Source organism: Rattus rattus, chromosome 16 (genome assembly GCF_011064425.1).
Source record: "Rattus rattus isolate New Zealand chromosome 16, Rrattus_CSIRO_v1, whole genome shotgun sequence".
NCBI classification, from domain to species: Eukaryota; Metazoa; Chordata; class Mammalia; order Rodentia; family Muridae; genus Rattus; species Rattus rattus.
The window spans coordinates 36,473,841-36,492,109 of record NC_046169.1 but is presented as its reverse complement, the minus strand read 5'-3'; the positions used below and the strand labels follow the sequence as shown (position 1 = coordinate 36,492,109).

The 18,269-nt window shown below is 49.5% G+C and overlaps 1 protein-coding gene across 1 annotated transcript in view; it reads left to right on the top strand.

Moving 5' to 3' along the window:
• The window catches only part of Vsig10 (V-set and immunoglobulin domain containing 10), a 36,019-nt gene extending 18,547 nt beyond the window's left edge, over positions 1-17,472 (top strand). Inside the window, exons 4-9 of the mRNA XM_032886791.1 lie at positions 1,367-1,621; positions 6,715-7,008; positions 9,701-9,811; positions 10,930-10,945; positions 12,950-13,170; positions 15,185-17,472. Of these exons, the coding sequence (XP_032742682.1) occupies positions 1,367-1,621; positions 6,715-7,008; positions 9,701-9,811; positions 10,930-10,945; positions 12,950-13,170; positions 15,185-15,240 (953 nt within the window). The 3' untranslated portion in view covers positions 15,241-17,472. The remainder of the gene's footprint in view (positions 1-1,366; positions 1,622-6,714; positions 7,009-9,700; positions 9,812-10,929; positions 10,946-12,949; positions 13,171-15,184) is intronic.
• Positions 17,473-18,269: the final 797 nt, after the last annotated feature.

The window sequence follows — 18,269 nt, the reverse complement described above, 5'->3', positions numbered from 1 at the left end:
ACAGAAAGAGCCTCCCCCAAACACACCATATACACATAGACACATAGACACAGAAATACACACACACACACACACACCACATACACACAGAAACACCCCATACACAGACAGAAACAGCCCTCCCACACCATATCCTCTTAGACACAGAGATACACACACACAGAGACATACATACAGATACACACAGACAGACACAGACACATACATACACATAGACACAGAAACACACTCAGACAGAAATTCCCCCACAAACCCACACACATATAGACAAACATATATACAAAACAGACATAGACACAGACACAACAGATACAGATACACACAGCCTCCCCCCAGACACACACACACACACACACACACACACACACACCAGCATACACAACACACAAGTGAGTCCGCTCGCCGACAGATAAACACACACACACACACACACACACACACACCAGCCTTCTCCCCACACACACACACACACACACACACCAGCCTTCCCACACACACCAGCCTTCCCCCCCACATACACACACACACACACACCAGCCTTCCCCCACCATATACACAGATACACACACACACACACACACACACACACACACCACACCCCATATACACAGATATACACACACACACACACCAGCCTTCCCCACACCATGTACACAGATACACACACACACACACACACCAGCCTTCTCCCCCACACCACACACACACACACACACACACACACACACACACACCCCCCCCCCCCCCCCCACCACACACACACACACACACCCACACACCCCCCCACACACACCCACACACACACACACACACACACACACACACACACACACACACACACACACCAGCCTTCCCCCCACACCACACACACACACACACACACACACACACCAGCCTTCTCCCCACCCATACACACACACACACACACACACCAGCCTTCCCCCCCACACCATATACACAGATACACACACACACACACACACACACACACACCACACACCAGCCTCTCCCCACACACACACACACACACACACACACCAGCCTTCTCACACACACACACCCGCCCACACACACCCCCACCCACCCACACACACACACACACACAGAGCCCTCACACCACATACACACACACACACACACACACACACCCAGCCTCTCACACACACAGGGACACCCTGCCATCCCGGCCGCTCGAATCCGATGGCACGACTGCACACATGTGCATACATGCATACACACACACACACACACACACACACACACACACACCAGCCTTCTCCCCACACATACACACACACACACACACACACACCCTGCCGTCCGTCTGAGTCTGAGATGAACCACACTCTCCTCCCCTCTCTTGCAGGGCCCCCTCCGTCAGCTCCTCAGTGCTCGGCGGGGTTGTCTCCAGAATCGGCTAACCTGGAACTCAGCTGTAACTGGGATGGGGGATACCCTGACCCGACCTTCCTGTGGACTGAGGAGCCTGGAGGAGTGGTCGTGGGGAATTCAAAGCTGCAAACCCTGAGCCCGTCGCAGCTGTCGGAGGGCAAGAAGTTTAAATGTGTTGGGAGCCACATACTGGGACCAGAGTCTGGAGCCAGCTGCGTGGTACAGATCTGTGAGTCTCGCTTGCTTTGTCCAGGGGTTGGGGTTCACCTGCCTGCCTTTCTTCTCAAAGAACTGTTTGATGGTAGTCCTGGGAGAGAGTCAGTGTTGGAGTACCCAGAATTCCTCCCTCTTGTCCTTGTGCTTCAGGGCTGTTGCCTTCGATGTTTAAAGATGCCCAGTTCTTTATCACAGCAGACACTGGCTGTGTCCCCGTGCCCTCCGTTTCAGTCACTCAGCCCGGCATGCCGATCAGGACAGATAGGATGCTTCTGTTTGTCCTCTTTATTATGTAACAGAGGATATCCCTCCCCCCCAAACCCGGTAGCTTAAGCATTTGTTGCCTGAGGACTTCTGGTAAGGTACAGTTGTGTGTCTCTTTGAAAGAATGTGAAGTGTTGTGAGGGTGGGGCTCCAGCCGGAAACTTGGAAGTTCGGGTGCTGAAATTATAAAAGATACTAATAGGCTATTCTTAGGTGCTCACTCACATGAGTGGCGAGCTCTCTCCACCCACACGGTACTGCCCTCTGTGGGGCTGCCCGAGTGGGGCACCTGGACCCATCCTCCAAACATGGTGACCCACTTTCCTGAGAGTCAGTGATACAAGGGGGTGAGCCAGGCAGAAGTCACCTCAGACCGAGCCTCTTGGTTTTGTGCGGGAGACGAGATCCTAGATCGCACACGACATACAGTACTGTCTCACACAACACATAGTAGGGTGTCTCCCCCGTCCCCCACCCGACATCCTCTAGCCCAAGATCCTTTCTCTTGAGAGCTAAGAAGGAAGTTAGGGCTGAAGACAGGACATTACTTGCTTACCCTCAGCGAGGCCACAAATTCTGTGCCTAGCTCCCAATTGCACCCCCACAAAAGGAGGGCTTATTAGATTGCCAGGTTGGTTCTGAGTTCCTGGGCTCAATGGCCCTCAGTCTCCAAAATAGTGGGGACACAGACAAAGAGCCACCGTGGTCCACTGCAGCCATCTCAAAGTGGCCTACAGGTCGATTGGTTGAAGAATTCGTGAAAGGCCACCCTGGCAGCCCATCATGTGACGGGACCTCACATCCGTGTTCACCACAGACCCCACGACTTCTGGAGCCTCTCTTTCTACCCTGGCCCGCTCAGATAAACTCTTGAATACGTGCCATGCTGGTCAAGTGTGTGTGACAGTTTTTGCGTGTATGCGCCTGTTGTACCTGTATATGTTTTATATGTACCGGTTGTACCTGTATGTCTGTGTACCACATGAGTGCCCCGTGCCCTTGGAGGCCAGAAGGGGGCATTGGATCCCCTGGAAAAAGAGTTAGAGATGGTCGTAAGTTGCCATGTGGGTGCCAGGAATGGGACCCAGGTCCTAGGCAGGAATATAAATGCCCATGTCTTGGTTAGGGTTTCTATTGTGAGGTGAAACACCATGACCTAAGCCAAAGGGTTCATTAGGCTCACACTTTCACATAGCTGTTGGTCATGGAAGTAACTCAGGACAGCCACTCTCTCAGGGCAGGAACCGGAAGGCAGGGGCAGGAGCTGATGCAGAGGCCATGGAGGGGTGCTGCTTACTTGCTTGCTCCCGGTGGCTTGCTTAGCCTGCTCTCTTATAGAACCCAAGACCTCCAGCCCAAGGATGGCTCCACCCACAATGGGCGTGGCCCTCTGCCATGTCAATCACTAAGAAAATGCTCTACAGACTTGCATGGCGTCCGGCCCCATCTCAAGGAGGCATTTTCTCAGTCGAGGCTCCCACCTTCCCCGTGACTCCAGCTTGTGTCAGAGTTCACGTAGAATTAGCCAGTGTGGCTCTTAGCTGTTCTCAGCCGTCTCTTCAGCCCCGTGGGTGATGAGGAGTGGGTGTGCCCTGCTCGTCAGGTCTTGTCGTGAGCATGACCTCTGTCTAGAGGGTAGGGAAAAGTCCCCAGGGGGCTCCTCTAAGGAGAAAGCAAGCCGTATCTGAAACTTATTTGAAAGTCCCAGAATATGGGGTTGGGGATTTAGCTCAGCGGTAGAGCACTTGCCTAGCAAGCACAAGGCCCTGGGTTCGGTCCTCAGCTCCGAGAAAAAAAAAAAAAAAAAAAAAAAAAAACCTGAAAAAAAAAAAAGAAAGTCCCAGAATATCAGCATACCTATGAGGCCCGCCGCTGGCTTCAGGACCCAGGAGATTGGGTCCCCCACAAAGAGGGAGGGAAGGCTATCCCACCATGAGGAAGGATATCTTTCCGAGTATCCCAAGCAGCCTCAAGTTTAGGCAGTTCTCTTCTGTTGATCTGACCTTTCCCCCAAACTTGGGAAAAAGGGTTTTACCTACCCTTTTGGCCCCCTTCCCTCCTCCTTTCCCATCCCCTCTTCTCCCTCTCTTCCCAGGGTGCCAGGTCTGACACCCTAGCTTCTCCTTTGGGACCACAGCTGAGAGAGTGGTTCTGTTCTACCAGGCAGGACCCCAGAGAGTCACTGCCGAAAACTCTTCAAGGTGACTTTCCTAGCCCAGCGGTTCTCAACCTGTGGGTCTCAACCCTTCTGTGGGTCATATCCTGCATCTCTATGTTTTTATTATTTATTCATTTTATGGATGGTCCTGTAGTGTCCACCTGTGTGTCCTTAGATGGTTGTGAGCCACCATGTGGTGCTGGGAATTGAACTCAGGACCTCTGGAAGAGCAGTCGATTGGAATCAGCCATCTCTCCAGCCCGGATATCACCATAACTAGGAATGAAGATATTAAAGGGAGGAACGGTAGGCAGGTGTGGAGCCAAGGAAGAGTGTGCCTTGAGAAGATCAAGAGGGCAGATGGATCATCATTGGGCCCTCAGCGTCTCCCTGACAAGCTCCAGTGTTACCCCTGGGGAGAATCTCTTTACCTCAGCTAGGGCCATGTAAGATCCACCTGGCCACAGATAAGATCCACCCGAGTGCAGTTGGTGATCCACTGAGTTCCAGGGGCTAGCCTGTTCTACATGGGAGCACAGTTTCAGGCTAACCTGAAACCGGCTGCTGCCACCTCAGTGAGATCCTGTCTAGGAGTGTTCCGAGGAAATAGCAAAACAAAACATAAAAGCCAAGAAAGAATAAAGAGGGGCCAGGTCCTGGAGGAGATTATCGGATGGTCCCAGTGTCCTCCTGTGTGTCCTTAGAAGAGGGGAACAGGAGGTTGGAATCAGCTGGTAATGGGGACCACGGTAAGAAGATATTAAAGGGATGTGAGGAGGGGTGTGGAGCCAAGGACCGCAGAAGATCAAGCACGACAGCTCATACCCGTAATCCCGCCACGTGTGAGGCAGAGGCCGGTAGTTAGTGTCTGTGAGTTCCAGGCTAGCCTGTTCTACATGGTTAAGTTTCAGGCTAGCCTGGGCTACTTAGTGAGATCCTGTCTCGAACAAAACAAAACATAAAACCAAGAAAGAGAAAAAGAGGGGCTGGAGGAGAGACAGGAGGAGAGGGCAAGAAGCCATGGCTGGTGACCTTAAGATTCCGCTCTGTGTATTTACAGGTTGTTATCAGTGTTCTTTTTTTTTTTTTTTTAAAGATTTATTTATTCATTTATTATATATAAGTACACTGTAGCTGTCTTCAGACACACCAGAAGAGGGCATCCGATCTCTTTACAGATGGTTGTGAGCCACCATGTGGTTGCTGGGAATTGAACTCAGGACCTCTGGAAGAGCAGTCAGGTGCTCTTAACCACTGAGCCATTTCTCCAGCCCGTTATCAGTGTTCTTAAGAGATGGATGGTGTGGTTGGGGATTTGGCTCAGTGGTAGAGCGCTTGCCCTGGGTTCAGTCCCCAATTCTGAAAAAAAGAAAAGAAAAGAAAAAAAGAAAGAGATGGATGGTACTGGGTTTTGTATGTTTAGGTGGGCAATTATATCTTACCATTTGGGTCAAAAAAAGAAAGAGGGGCTGGCGAGATGGCTCAGCCATGAAGGGAGTTTTTCAAAGTCATGAAGGACGGAAGCCCACTGCAAAGCTAGTTCCAGAGGGATCTCAGACTTCTGACCTTTAAGGGCCACCGTACATGGGCACATACTTCCCACCCCCGTGTGTACCACATACATGTAATGAAATATAAAAATACACACTCAAGGGGTTGGGAATTTAGCTCAGTGGTAGAGCACTTGCCTAGCAAGGGCAAGGCCCTGGGTTCGGTCCCCAGCTCCGGAAAAAAAAAAAAAAAAATACATACTCAAAAAGAAGAAGCAGATATGAGTGTGGAGGCAAGGAGGCTCAAGAATTCAGGACCAGCCTCGGCTACATAGCAAGTTCCAAGGATAGTCTGAGCTACAGGAAACCTGCCTCAAAAACAGAAAAACAGAAGGAACCACCTGTAAGGCAAGAAGGTTGGTCTCCCTGGAGCATGCAAAAGGAGCCGGCTTCATCAGCACACCCCCAACTTTCAGCCCTGTAAGATCATAGAATTTATGTCATAGAACTGTCATGTTCACTGGTCCTTGTTGGCCTGTGTGTCAGTGTTTAACATGGTCAGTGTACTTGCATTACTTTATGTCTGTCTGTCTGTGTGTCTGTGTGTCTCGCATCCAGATGTCACAGTACAAGCATAGAACCCAGAGGATAACTTTCTGGTGTAACTTCTTTCCTCCTGCCATGTGCGTCTCAGGGGTCCAGCTCAGGACCTTGGGCTTGGCCGCAAGCCCCTTTACTCACTGAGCCATCTCACTGACCCACATACTTTTATGTAGATGTGTAACGCACAGGGTGACAGGGCCTCGTACTTGGGTCTCGGGGTCCGTGGTCATCAGCCTATTTGGTTTCACCTAGAAGTATAACGTAGGTGTTGTGTGGAAAGCTTCCCATCCTGGGTGTCTTCTTAGTCCTAGGAAAAGTGGGAAAGTAGGTCATCCTGCACCCTAGCGGAGCAATGCACTTGGCTTTCTTTGTGCCTCGGTTTCCTTCTCTGCAAAATGGGAATAATGTCGAGGTACTTTTGAGAGTATAGTTCATGGAACAGAGTGAATGCCTGAGAGACAGTAAGCTTTATTCTGGAGGACCAGCACCTGTGGGGATTACCAGCGCTGGGTTTTTTGGCTGGGAAAGGATAGACCATGTTTTGACTCCTCCTGAAGCACTTGCCTCTGTCTACCCTTTTCTGACCAACAGCAAGCCCCTTACTTGCATCTCGGCCCATGAAAACTTGCTTGGTGGGGGGCGATGTGACGCTCACCTGCCAAGTGGAGGGAGCCAACCCACCTGCAAGGATCCAGTGGCTGAGGAACCTCACGCAGCCGGAGAGAGCCATCCAGCCCAGCAGCCGCTATGTCATTACCCAGCAGGGCCAGAGCTCCTCTCTCACCATCCACAACTGCTCCCAGGACCAGGATGGAGGCTTTTACTTCTGCCGGGCCGAGAACCCTGTTGGAGTGAGGGCCGCAGATATCTGGCTGAGTGTTAAAGGTAGGTAGGTGCTCAAAGGGTGGCCCCAAAGTCGCCTTAAAGCCCTTGGTACCATTGAGGGGGTGGCTTTGGGGCCTCCCTTCGTGGACCATGGTCAACTGAAGATCCCTTGCTTGTGGTTTGGACAGAGTGTCTGAGAAAATTAGTGCCAAATCCCGGGAGCGCTGATACAGGCCTGGGACACACAAAAAATTACACCTTTTACTCATCCAAGGATATGTACTAGAACATGCGTATGTACATGCATGCATATGTGTGCACGTACACATGTGTGGTGAAGTAAGTGAATTGTAACAGGAAAAGCTATCCACTATCCGTCCCTCTTATGATGAGTATGGAACTCCCTATGGGGGTCAGGGGGAGATTCTATAAATTTTTAGATCTTGACAGTTTTTTTTTTTTCTTTCTTTTTTTTTTCCGGAGCTGAGGACCGAACCCAGGGCCCTGCGCTTTCTAGGCAAGCGCTCTACCACTGAGCTAAATCCCCAACCCCGTTGACAGTTTTTAAGTCATAAAAACCCTGGATTCCATCTTCCTCACCTCTGGGCATGGTGTCACCAGCCTCCAGTCCTGGCAATCAGGAGGTCAAGGTCAGCCTGCTACATAGAGTTTGCAGGTGGCAGACATCTGTAATTCCAAGCTATGTGGACTATAAACTCTATTGGTCAATTCTGAACAACATCGAAGACGCTCTGTGCCCTGCAGTGTGAAATACCCCAAATTCAATTCTCTTCACTTCCTTGTTAAGGTCCTTAGTCTCAGCTATATGGAGAGTTTGAGGCTAGTCTAGCCTACAGACCCTGTCTGCAAACAAGAAAGGAGAATGAGGAGCTGGAGGGAGGGATGGTTGGATGGGTGGATGGAAGGATGGATGGATGGATGGGTGGGTGGATGGATGGGTGATGGATGGGTGGATGAAAGGATGGATGGATGGAAGGATGGATGGGTGGATGGAAGGATGGATGGATGGATGGATGGATGGATGGATGGATGGATGGATGGATGGATGGATGGATGGATGGATGGATGGATGGGGATGGATGGGGATGGATGGATGGATGGATGGGTGGATGGATGGATGGATGGAAGGATGGATAGATGGATGGAAGGATGGATGGATGGAAGGATGGATGGATGGATGGAAGGAAGGATGGATGGATGGATCAAGGGAGGGGAGGGAACAAGAAAGGGACAGCTCTGTTACACCGGAACTGTTGCTTAAACATTTCTTGTTTTTCCAGGGCCCCAGGAGTGAAAATACATAAAAACAGGTGCACAAATCAAACATTTCCTGATCATAAATCATAAAACAATTTTTTTTCTTTTGGAAAACATTTTTTGGGATTATGCATACACTTTGATCGTTCTTTAGATGTGGGAGCAAATTGGCCTACCGACGAGCTAGATACACACGTTTACTTTCACATGGAGAACTAAATCGCAAGCTGGCGGGATGCCTCAGTGGGTAGTTGCCAGGTCTGACTGTCTTGACTTGGGTGTCCGGGACCCACGTGGCGGAAGGAGAGATCCGCCTGCCTCACGGTGTCCTCTGACCTCCACGCCGTGACTTGAGTGCACAAACACGTGAGCGCACACACACCACATGCAGTGAAGAGACCTAAATTGGGCAAGTGTTTTCCACTGCAGGGCACAGAGCGTCTTCAATGTTCTGCCACCATACCTGGCTTTCTTATACTTTCTTCTGACCGTTTAACATTCTCCCCACCGTGGTTCATTCAGACTTAATTTCCGTGGGGTGTGTGCGGATGGATCAAGTTTCTTCCCTTCCTTTTGCCCCTCCCAGGTTGCCTAGGTTTGAGCCAGCTCCATCTGCCCCCTGCTTCCTTTGTTCACTCTTAAGACAATGTGGACCCCTCTCTTGCCTGTTTTACATTTGAGACAGGATCTTGATATGTAGCCCTGACCAGGGTGGGACTTCCTCTGTAGACCAGGCTGGCCTTGAACCTGTGATCCTTCTGCCTCAGGCCAAGTTTTTTCACCATTTTTTTTTTTTTATATGTGTAGCCAGTACCTAAATTTTCTGTCCTGGTGGCATACACTGATCCTTGGGAAACTCTTTCTTTCCTGGGGTGGTACAGCTCAATAAAACAGGCGCTCTGAGTTGATCTTTGGTGAAATAACTTCCTCGTGTACTTTCTTCCTTGTGGCTAGGACCTTACAAACATTTGGGGGTGGGTTAGGATCTAGAGGCAGATGCTTTCTCTTGGCTTGGTCTGAGATGTTAGGGACGCCTCATCTGCATGTGGAAGGACTTCGGATGCTGTCCTTTCCTGACTGATTGTCACAGTCCTCTCAGTGGGGTATCGTGGTCACGTGTTCCAGGTCATGAACCTGGTCTGGGGTGGATACAAATGCCAATCATCATTTTCAGTTGTGAGAATTGCCGGGGTTCCTGAATCTGCTTGACCTTCACGGGTTTTCTGTCTGATGGCACGGTCCACTGTCCTGCAGTTCTGGTCCACTGATCACCATGTGTGCTGTGGTACAAACTCTCACTCACCATGAGGCCTTGGAAAAGTCCTAGTGTCCGGTCTGACCCCGTAAATTCTATCTGCCTGAGGTTGATTTTGGTGGACACAAAACCAAGATGAGACAGGAGGTGGATTTGGGCTAAAGAGGGGGAGGTTTCAGGTGACCAAGCGAAAGGGCTCGTGGTGTGATCTCTTCGCAGAACCTCTGAACGTCGGGGGCATCGTGGGCACTGTGGTGAGCCTCCTCCTGCTGGGTCTGGCCATCGTTTCGGGCCTCATGCTTTATTACAGCCCTGCTTTCTGCCGGAAGGGTAAGATCCCGTTGAGTTCCCATGCTTTTCAGGCTTTAAAAAAAAAAAAAAAGCTGTGGGCGGGGCTGGAGAGATGGCAAAGCAGTTAGGAGGAGCATTGGCTGCTCTCCCAGAGAATCTCTGATTCCCAGCATCCACATGGCGGCTCACAACTGCCTGTAACTTCAGTTCCAGGGGATCCCGGAATCTCTTTTGGTGTCCTTGAACTGTGGTCACAGCCATAACCTGCGGGCAAAAACACCCGCACACATAAAAATGAATAAGTAAAAGTTTTAAGAGCTGTGGGTGGGAAGAAAACTATGTCGAGTTTCCATCTCCTGCCGCATCCTGTGAAGCATCTCTGATAAGGAGGCACTTAAGCACGGCCCCAAGCACTTGGGTGTTCGCATTTGGTCAGTGTCGGTTTTCTTTTTGAATCTTTTTTTTTTTTTTTTTTTTTTTTTTTTTTTCCCAGATCTGGGGACCGAACCCAGGGCCTTGCGCTTGCTAGGCAAGCGCTCTACCACTGAGCTAAATCCCCAACCCCCAGAACTTTTTTTTTTTTGTTTTTTTTTTTTATTCTTTTTTTTTTTTTCGAACTGGGGACCTGTGTGGCCTTGCGCTTCCTAGGCAAGCGCTCTACCACTGAGCTAAATCCCCAACCCCCTTCTTTTTTGAATCTTTAGTCATACCTTTGTTATTAACTCTGTATGTGTGCGTGTGCGTGTGCGTGTGTGCGTGTGTGCGTGCGTGTGTGTGTGTGTGTGTGTGTGTGTGTGTGTGTGTGTGTTGTGTGCACAGGAGTGGTTGGGTGTGCCCATGTATATCCAAGCAGAGGCCAGAACCACGACCTTGAGTATCTTCTTTTTTTCCTCTGGCTTGGGACAGGGTACTGGATGCTCACCCCTTTGGTTAGACTGGTTGGCCTCCAAGCTCCTAGGCTCCCTGGGTCTCACACCCCTAACGATGGGGTCCCAGGTACTGACAGCTATGCCTGGCTTCTTAGGCATTTGACTTTGATCTCAGGGCCTCAGGGTATTGAATTATCTCCTCAGCCATTAGTGATTTGATTGGAAACTCTTGAGACTGAAGCAGTGTGGTCGGTCCTGTGTTTACCTCTCTCCTTTTCTCTCTTCCAGCAGGGAGCACGCTCAGGTGAGTTTTTGGGGGGGATTCTAATCCAAAGCCTCTCCCCATCATTCCTTGTCATTGCTGTTTTTATTCTCCTTGCATAAAACGGTAACACTGATGGATCCACCTGGGTGCCTGACCCTGGGCCCGGAGCTTCCCAGGGCATCGTGGGAAAACCTCCATCTTGATGATGTAGTGGGGATGAGGGTGGCCTGTCTGTTACACAGATGAGGTAGAGACCCAGTGGAGTGATGTCTGCCGGTGAATCCAGGAAGCAGATGGTAGCGTCTGTCCTCTAACCCGGCTCTGACGGATTCCAGAATCTTGGGCCCCTTTACAAAGGGAACCTCCAGGAGGGGCACGCTAAAACAAGTGAACTCTGTACACACGAGAGTGAGGTTACTCAGATGTTGGCTTTTAGTTCATATTCTAAAAGCTAAAAGGAAGTCCAAACCTAGGCCCCTAGAATGCTTTGGAAGACAAGTCTAAGCTTGCCTCAACGTCCCCACCCCCACAGGAAAGTGCGGCAAGGGAAAAGTAAACAAGTGGAATTTGTATATTTTATATCCTGGGCAGTAGAGAGAACGCTTTTTTATGATCTGTGAACAATTAGTTCCTTATTCTTTCATCTTTCCCAATGGGATCTAACCGTTCTAGAACCTTCTTTCCTGGGAAACCATTTCCTTTGCCACTCTTGCTAAGGGCTGTTGTCCAGGCAAATTTGTCACTCCCCAGGCTTACTCACAGGACACCAAGGAGGCCTTGTGGGAAGTGGCTGTGAAACCATGACCCTGGGTCCCTGTTGCTGATCCTAAGTCTTTAGTACACGGCATTGTTTGGTTTCACACCCAAGGACAAGGGGCTGAGGTGAATATTTTATTTATCAGAGCAAGCCTGACCTTCAGGTTTTCCCAGCATCCCTCAGTCCCTACCTGGCAAACCCTGCCTCCAACCCTGAACTTTCCAGGCCAGGGGCTGGGCTGCCCTTCCCCCAGAGGCTCTTCTATATAATCCAGACTTTGGGGCCTCTCTCTCTTAGTCTCCTCTTCTCTCTCTGTATGCCATCTCTTATCTCTCTTCTCTCCATGTATCCTCCCCCACCCTCCACGGTGACTTCCCTGGCCTCAATCCTTGAGGCCAGTGAACTCTCCCACTGGAGAGCAGCTTCCCAAATAAACTTGCTTTTAATTCAGTCTAATGTGGCTTGAACTGGCCATGGGCAGTGGAGAAATAGCCTATCAGGTATTCCCAATCCTGAGCCTTCATCCCTCTGTCCGTTTCACACAGCGGTGTTAGGAGAGTGGATTGTGAACGTGTTGCTCCTGGGCCCCATGGTCAGCGGGAAACGCATTCCCTCCTTGAGCCTGTGGCTGGGCAAGGCAGGCTGCAGCCCTGACAAAGGCATGGGCAGTTCAAGCCAGGATGCCGGACACAGGGCCTGCCTGCAGTGTGGGCAGGAGAAGAGCTTACCCGAGGATCAGGAGAGATCTGGAGATCTGTAGGAGTGAGACAGAAATAAGGCCGTTTGAGGAAAGAACTTGGTTTTCGTTTCGTTTCTTTTTCTTTTTTTTTTTTTTATTTTCTGGACTTTTTTTTTTTTTTTTTGAGACTAACTCTTAGGTACTCTGGGTTGTCCTCAAACTCACTATGGTAGCCAAAAGTGACTTTGAACTTCTGATCTTCCTGTATCCACCTGTCTACCATGCATGCATTCATACATACTAGGCAAACACTCCAGCCACTGAGCTACACTTCCAGCCCAGAATGCAACGTTCGTATACATTCTACATTGAAAAATACCGTGCTAGATGCCTGGGACAGCACAGTAGGGACGGCATATAAACAAATGCCCACAGAAGACACAGCCACCATCTCTGATCACCATTGGTACCTAAGTGTCGCTGTCACAGGCATTTCCCACATTCATAAGGGGATTACAAGAAAGACCTGTGTGGTCTTTTCCAGTGGGACTCGAATTGAGATAGACAAGATAACTTCCTAATTCTTTCTTTCTCCTTTGGTAATTAGGGGACAGGACATGGGTGACGTCATGGTTTTGGTGGATTCGGAAGAGGAGGAGGAAGAGGAGGAAGACAAGGGAGCTGTTGCTGAAGTGGTGGGGCAGGAGACGAGGGAGACGGAGGAGGAGTTGCCGAAAGAGATAGGCAAGCATGGACACATTCACAGGGTGACTGCTCTGGTCAACGGGAACTTAGACCGCATGGGGAACGGACTGCAGGAGTTTCAGGGTAAGCTTCCCTTCCTTCCACACCTTCAGGTCTGTGTAGTCAGCCTTCCTGGACGGTGTCTCTAATGAATAGGGGCGATTTATTTATTTATTTATTTATTTATTTATTTATTTATTTATTTATTTAATGTATGCCACTGTCTCCTGACACACCAGAAGAGGGCATCAGGTCTCATTACAGATGGTTGTGAGCCACCATGTGGTTGCTGGGACTTGAACTCAGGACCTCTGGAAGAGCAGCCAGTGCTCTTAACCGCTGAGCCATCTCTCCAGCCCTAGGGGCGATTTCTTAACGCCTAGGCAAGTTAGCTGGTTCAAGTTTAGTCTAGAATCCAAGACTCCATGCTGGGTTGAGTGCTTCACTCCCTTCCTCCCCCCGAAGCCCCCCCAAAAAACAAAAACAAGATGTAAAACATTTTAAATGTCCGTGTACGCCACAAGACTGGTGCTTCAATGTACTTGAACTTTTGCGTGCGTGATTATTTAAAATATTATATAAAATGGGGCTGTCAAAATGGCTAACTGGGTGAAGGTTCTTGCTGCCAAGCCTGAAGACCTGAGTTCAGTCCCCGGTGGAAAGACTGAATTCGCTCCCCAAAGTTGTTCTCTGACCTCCACCTACCCCCACTATAGAACAAACAGTAAAGTGAAATGCATTATATGGTTACCTATGAATGAGACACCGACTTAAGGGAACTCTGAAGTAAGCGTGGAGTTCATGTTTATTTAGATTTGGGTCCCACCCCATGGGCTGTCGTTCCGTAACTGCAAATTACCCACAGTGTAAAGTCCACATCACCTCTGGTCCCAAGCATTTGGGTGAGATGATGAACACACGTTAGCTACCAGCACAGAGAAGAACTCATCCACCAAAGTCCATGGGGAAGAGCATACGGGGATTGTTGAGTTGGGAAACAAAGCCCTGTATTGTATGTGAATGCCCGGGCAGTCTCCTAAGGCCAGCAGGCTTAAGCCCATTAAATGTATGGGGGAAGCTTAAAAGATTTATTTATGGGGTTGGGGATTTAGCTCAGTGGTAGAGCGCTTGCCTAGCAAGCGCAAGGCCCTGGGTTCGGTCCCCAGCTCCGAAAAAAAGAAAAAAGAAAAAAAAAGATTTATTTATTTATTTATTATAGATGAGCACACTGTAGCTGTCTTCAGACACACCAGAAGAGGGCATCAGATCCCATTACAGATGGTTGTGAGCCACCATGTGGTTGCTGGGATTTGAACTCAGGGCTTCTGGAAGAACAGTCTGTGCTCTTAACCACTGAGCCATCTCTCCAGGCCCCTAGGGGAAGTTTAAATGGAAGTAAAATGTATCCAGTGCTAAGAGAAAGCCCTAGGAGAAGTGCGCTAAAGGAGGGATTTGATTATCTGCTGATTGGTATTATTTAACAATCCTGAGAGCGGGTGGTGGTGGCACACACCTTTAGTTCCAGCAGTCGGGAATCAGAGGCAGGCAGATGGACCTTTGAGTTTAAGGAGCGAGTTCCAGGACAGGGTTATACAGAGAAATGCTGTCTCAAACAGACAGACAAAAAAGAATAGGGGCTGGAAAGAAGATGAGAGCTGGGAGGGGTGCTTTGATCTGGACCAGCTTTATGGAAAAGGCGGCTTGGAGCCAGGTCTAGGAGGGCATTTGAATGAGTAGAGAGAAGAGAGAGCGTTTCTGGTCTTGAGTCAGGAGCGTGCCGGGTGACAAGCGTCAGGAATTCTAGATTCTTAGTTCAGAACTGGGTATAGTAGCAAAAGCTAGCACTTGGGAAGTGGAAGCAGGAGGATCAGAAGTTGAGTTATCCTTGGCTACATATTGAGTTTTGGGCCAGCCTGGGCTACATGAGACCCTGTCTCAAAACAAAATAAAATGAAGGAGATTGTTGTACCCCCTACCCTAACTCCTCCATGAAATCCAGTTCTTTTGGCTCACAAGCCACCAAGATGATGGGAGACAGAAGGCGGGCACTTCCCCTGCTGGTGAGATCACCCCGTTCCATCTCTTTCACCCCCAACAGATGACAGTGACGGACAGCAAAGCGACATTGTTGAAGAGGAAGACAAACCAGTCTGATGAAGAGGATGCTCCACTGTCAGTGTCTTCTTGCAAGTTCGGTCTGTTTTGGCTGCCCCCTCACCGTGCTGCCCAGAGGAGCTTGTTAGGGACTGCTGGGGTCTCTGCAGCAGACACCACATCCCTCCTTCCCTTATCTCCCACTGCTTTCATTTGGTGTGGGTCACCTCAGCGGTGTGAAGTGCACTGGGAAGGAGCAGCCCGTGTGGGGCGAAGCTGCAGTGGTGTCTGAGGGGACACTTGTCTGTGACACCTGGCCCTACCCAGGTCATTTACGTGACACACTGATTGGGGGCCGGGGACGGGTGGGGGGCTTGGTACCTGTGCACTGTGCCACTACTCAAGGTTTGTAGCCTGCTTACCCAACACGAATATGGAAGCGGGGCTTTTTAATCACCGTTGAGGTGAGGAACCAGGCACCTTCTGGGCAGAGGGGAGGTGGCAGCTACCAGAAGACAGTTGCATTGGGCCTGGGAGTCAGACTGAGGCTTGAATTCTTGTTTTGCATCACCTGTGAAGAAGTACCAGCTTTCCAAGCTCCTGAGAGATGGAGAAGGTAGTTCAGGGTGTAGGAGTGCCCAGGGAGGGGTTCCAAAGAGCTACTGCAGGAGCCTTCTTTGTAGATTCTCAGTTCCCCCCCACCCCAACTATGCTTTTTCCCCTAGAGGGGTGCACCTTTCCTTATAGCCTTCATGGAGTACAGAGCAGAGCCGAGTATGGTTATAGAAGCCTGCTACATAGTGGGCCTAAGGCTTCTCTTCCCTCGTGTGTCCTGTGCTATAAGCAAGAGAAACATTTCCTAACAGCATCACTGGGTATGAACTGGACAGATGGTCCACTCGGCCTCAATGTCTGTGTGTTGGAAATGGGAGTGTGTGTTTCCATCCTACTTACTAGGACATGTTTCAAAAGAAAATAGTGGGTGATGACGTCAGCTTGGGACACCTAGGTTCTGGGGATTTTTACTTTATTATTATTTTTTTAAATTTCATCTAAACGTTCTGAAGTCAGGGATCTTCTAAGGGTGCAATAAGTCTGTGCTAACCATGAAAATCTGACTTGAAATTTGCACTCTATATTTTGTGCACATCCTGCTCAAACAGGACACGATCTAAGGCTTTATGGACCTCCTAATGCTGGGGCCCAAGATTCCTGAGGAGTCTGGTTAACAGAAGTACCTGCACGGTGGGGAGGGGCTCTCTGTTCTCTCTGAGTGCAGGGACTGCAGTGAAGAAACCACTCCTGGTGTGGCCCATCCATTGGAGCCCTTGGGAATAGCTGTGAAGTGCAGTTCTCTTGCTTTGTGGTGCCTCAAGCACTGGATCCATTACTCTGGATCTGTCATTTCACAGCGGGCTACTCAGGTTGCCGTCAGTCCTGGGAGCTGGCCTTTCCTTTGAGGCCCCATGATAGAGTTCCTGAGTTTGTCTGCGACTCAGGGGCAACTTTAAAAGGGAAGTCAGATGGGAAGTTGCTAGCTGGGAACAGGGTGAACGTTCGTGAGATCACTCGGTGCTTCCCACAGCTTCCTCTCTGTGCACACCTGGCGGCAGGAAATGTTTGAGGGTTTTTCCACTAGCATATGGGAGCTTCAAGGGCTTGGTGCCAAATGCTGTTCTGATACCCTGGCCAGTTATCATTGTCGCTTTTCTTAGCCTGTGTGCACATTTATAAAATGGCAGGTTCACATAAGAGCCCAGGCACTCAAGGGCTTAAAGGATTTGTGAAAAACTGGAGCCCACATCCCCTCTTTCCCTTAGTGAGATCCATACCCAGATCTCAAGGCATTATAGGTTAAAGGTGTTACGTGGGAAAGTACAACTTGTGTGTTGCTCTTTAAAAAATAATTCTTATCTGCACGCATTAGTTAACTCAAGAGATCCACTTGTTAGAAGTAGGAAGAAAACCGCCTCATGGTCGTTTTAATCACATTGATTTCCCTCAAAATCCAGTAGTCATGGGAAACGGGCTCTGCACGCCTGTGGCTTTGGCATTAGCTCCATTTCTCACAATCATAGAAGGATGCGTCATCTTCACTGGGTACAGCTTTGTACACTAAGTGCCAATCGCATTTCTCACCACAGGACTGCCTACCGGCTGCTGCAAAGGAAAACCGCAGGCGGTTCAACGTGGTTGACCTTACCATTTCAAAGGGGAAATTTGGGTGGAATTAGTTCTAAGGTTATAAATTTTTCAGACTTTGGAATAAAGGATAAAGTTACTTTTTTAAACATATATTTCAGTGCTCTCGACTTATGCCTTACTAGTGGGTGTAAAGAACAGGGGTTCACACCGGTGCCTGTAATCCCTGCACTTGGGAAGCTGAGGCAGGATTGGGGTGATTTAATACAGCCTAGGCTACAGAATGAGACCTGGTCTAAAAACCAACCGGCACCAGGTAGCCAGGTGACTCAACTGTAATTGTATTTACTAACAAGCCTGAATTCAATCTCTGGGACCCACATGGCCGATGAGAACCAATTCCCAAAAGTTGTCCCCTGATGTCCACAAGCATACCATGGACCCCTCAACTAGCTGCATACACACACGAGATAAATAAATGGACATGTAAAAACCCCTTTGTAAAGAGTGCTGAAAAGGCGGTTTTATTTTGCCCCCGTTACCACTTTGTTTTCCATGACTTGTGCACACTGAGTGCCTAAGTACAGGAAAGGGTGTAGCTCACCAAGCGTGTTTATTAACTACATGTGGGTTCAGTCTCCAGCACCTCAAAATAGAAACAAACCAAACCATTAAAAACGAGACTTTGAAGACATCAGGAAACGGACATCTGGGAGATGAGGCACAGAACGGAGGGTCTGGAGGGATGGCTCAGGAACGGGGCCCTGACTGCTCTTCCAGGGGACCTGGGCTTAATTTCCTCTGCCCACGGGACATCATTTGTCGATCAGTTCCAGGGACTCCAGTGTCCTCTTCTGGTCTCCGGAGACCCCACAAGCACGTGCAGACCGAGACATGCAGATAAAACCACCCAAACACATTAGGGATAATACCATTGGCCTCTGCAG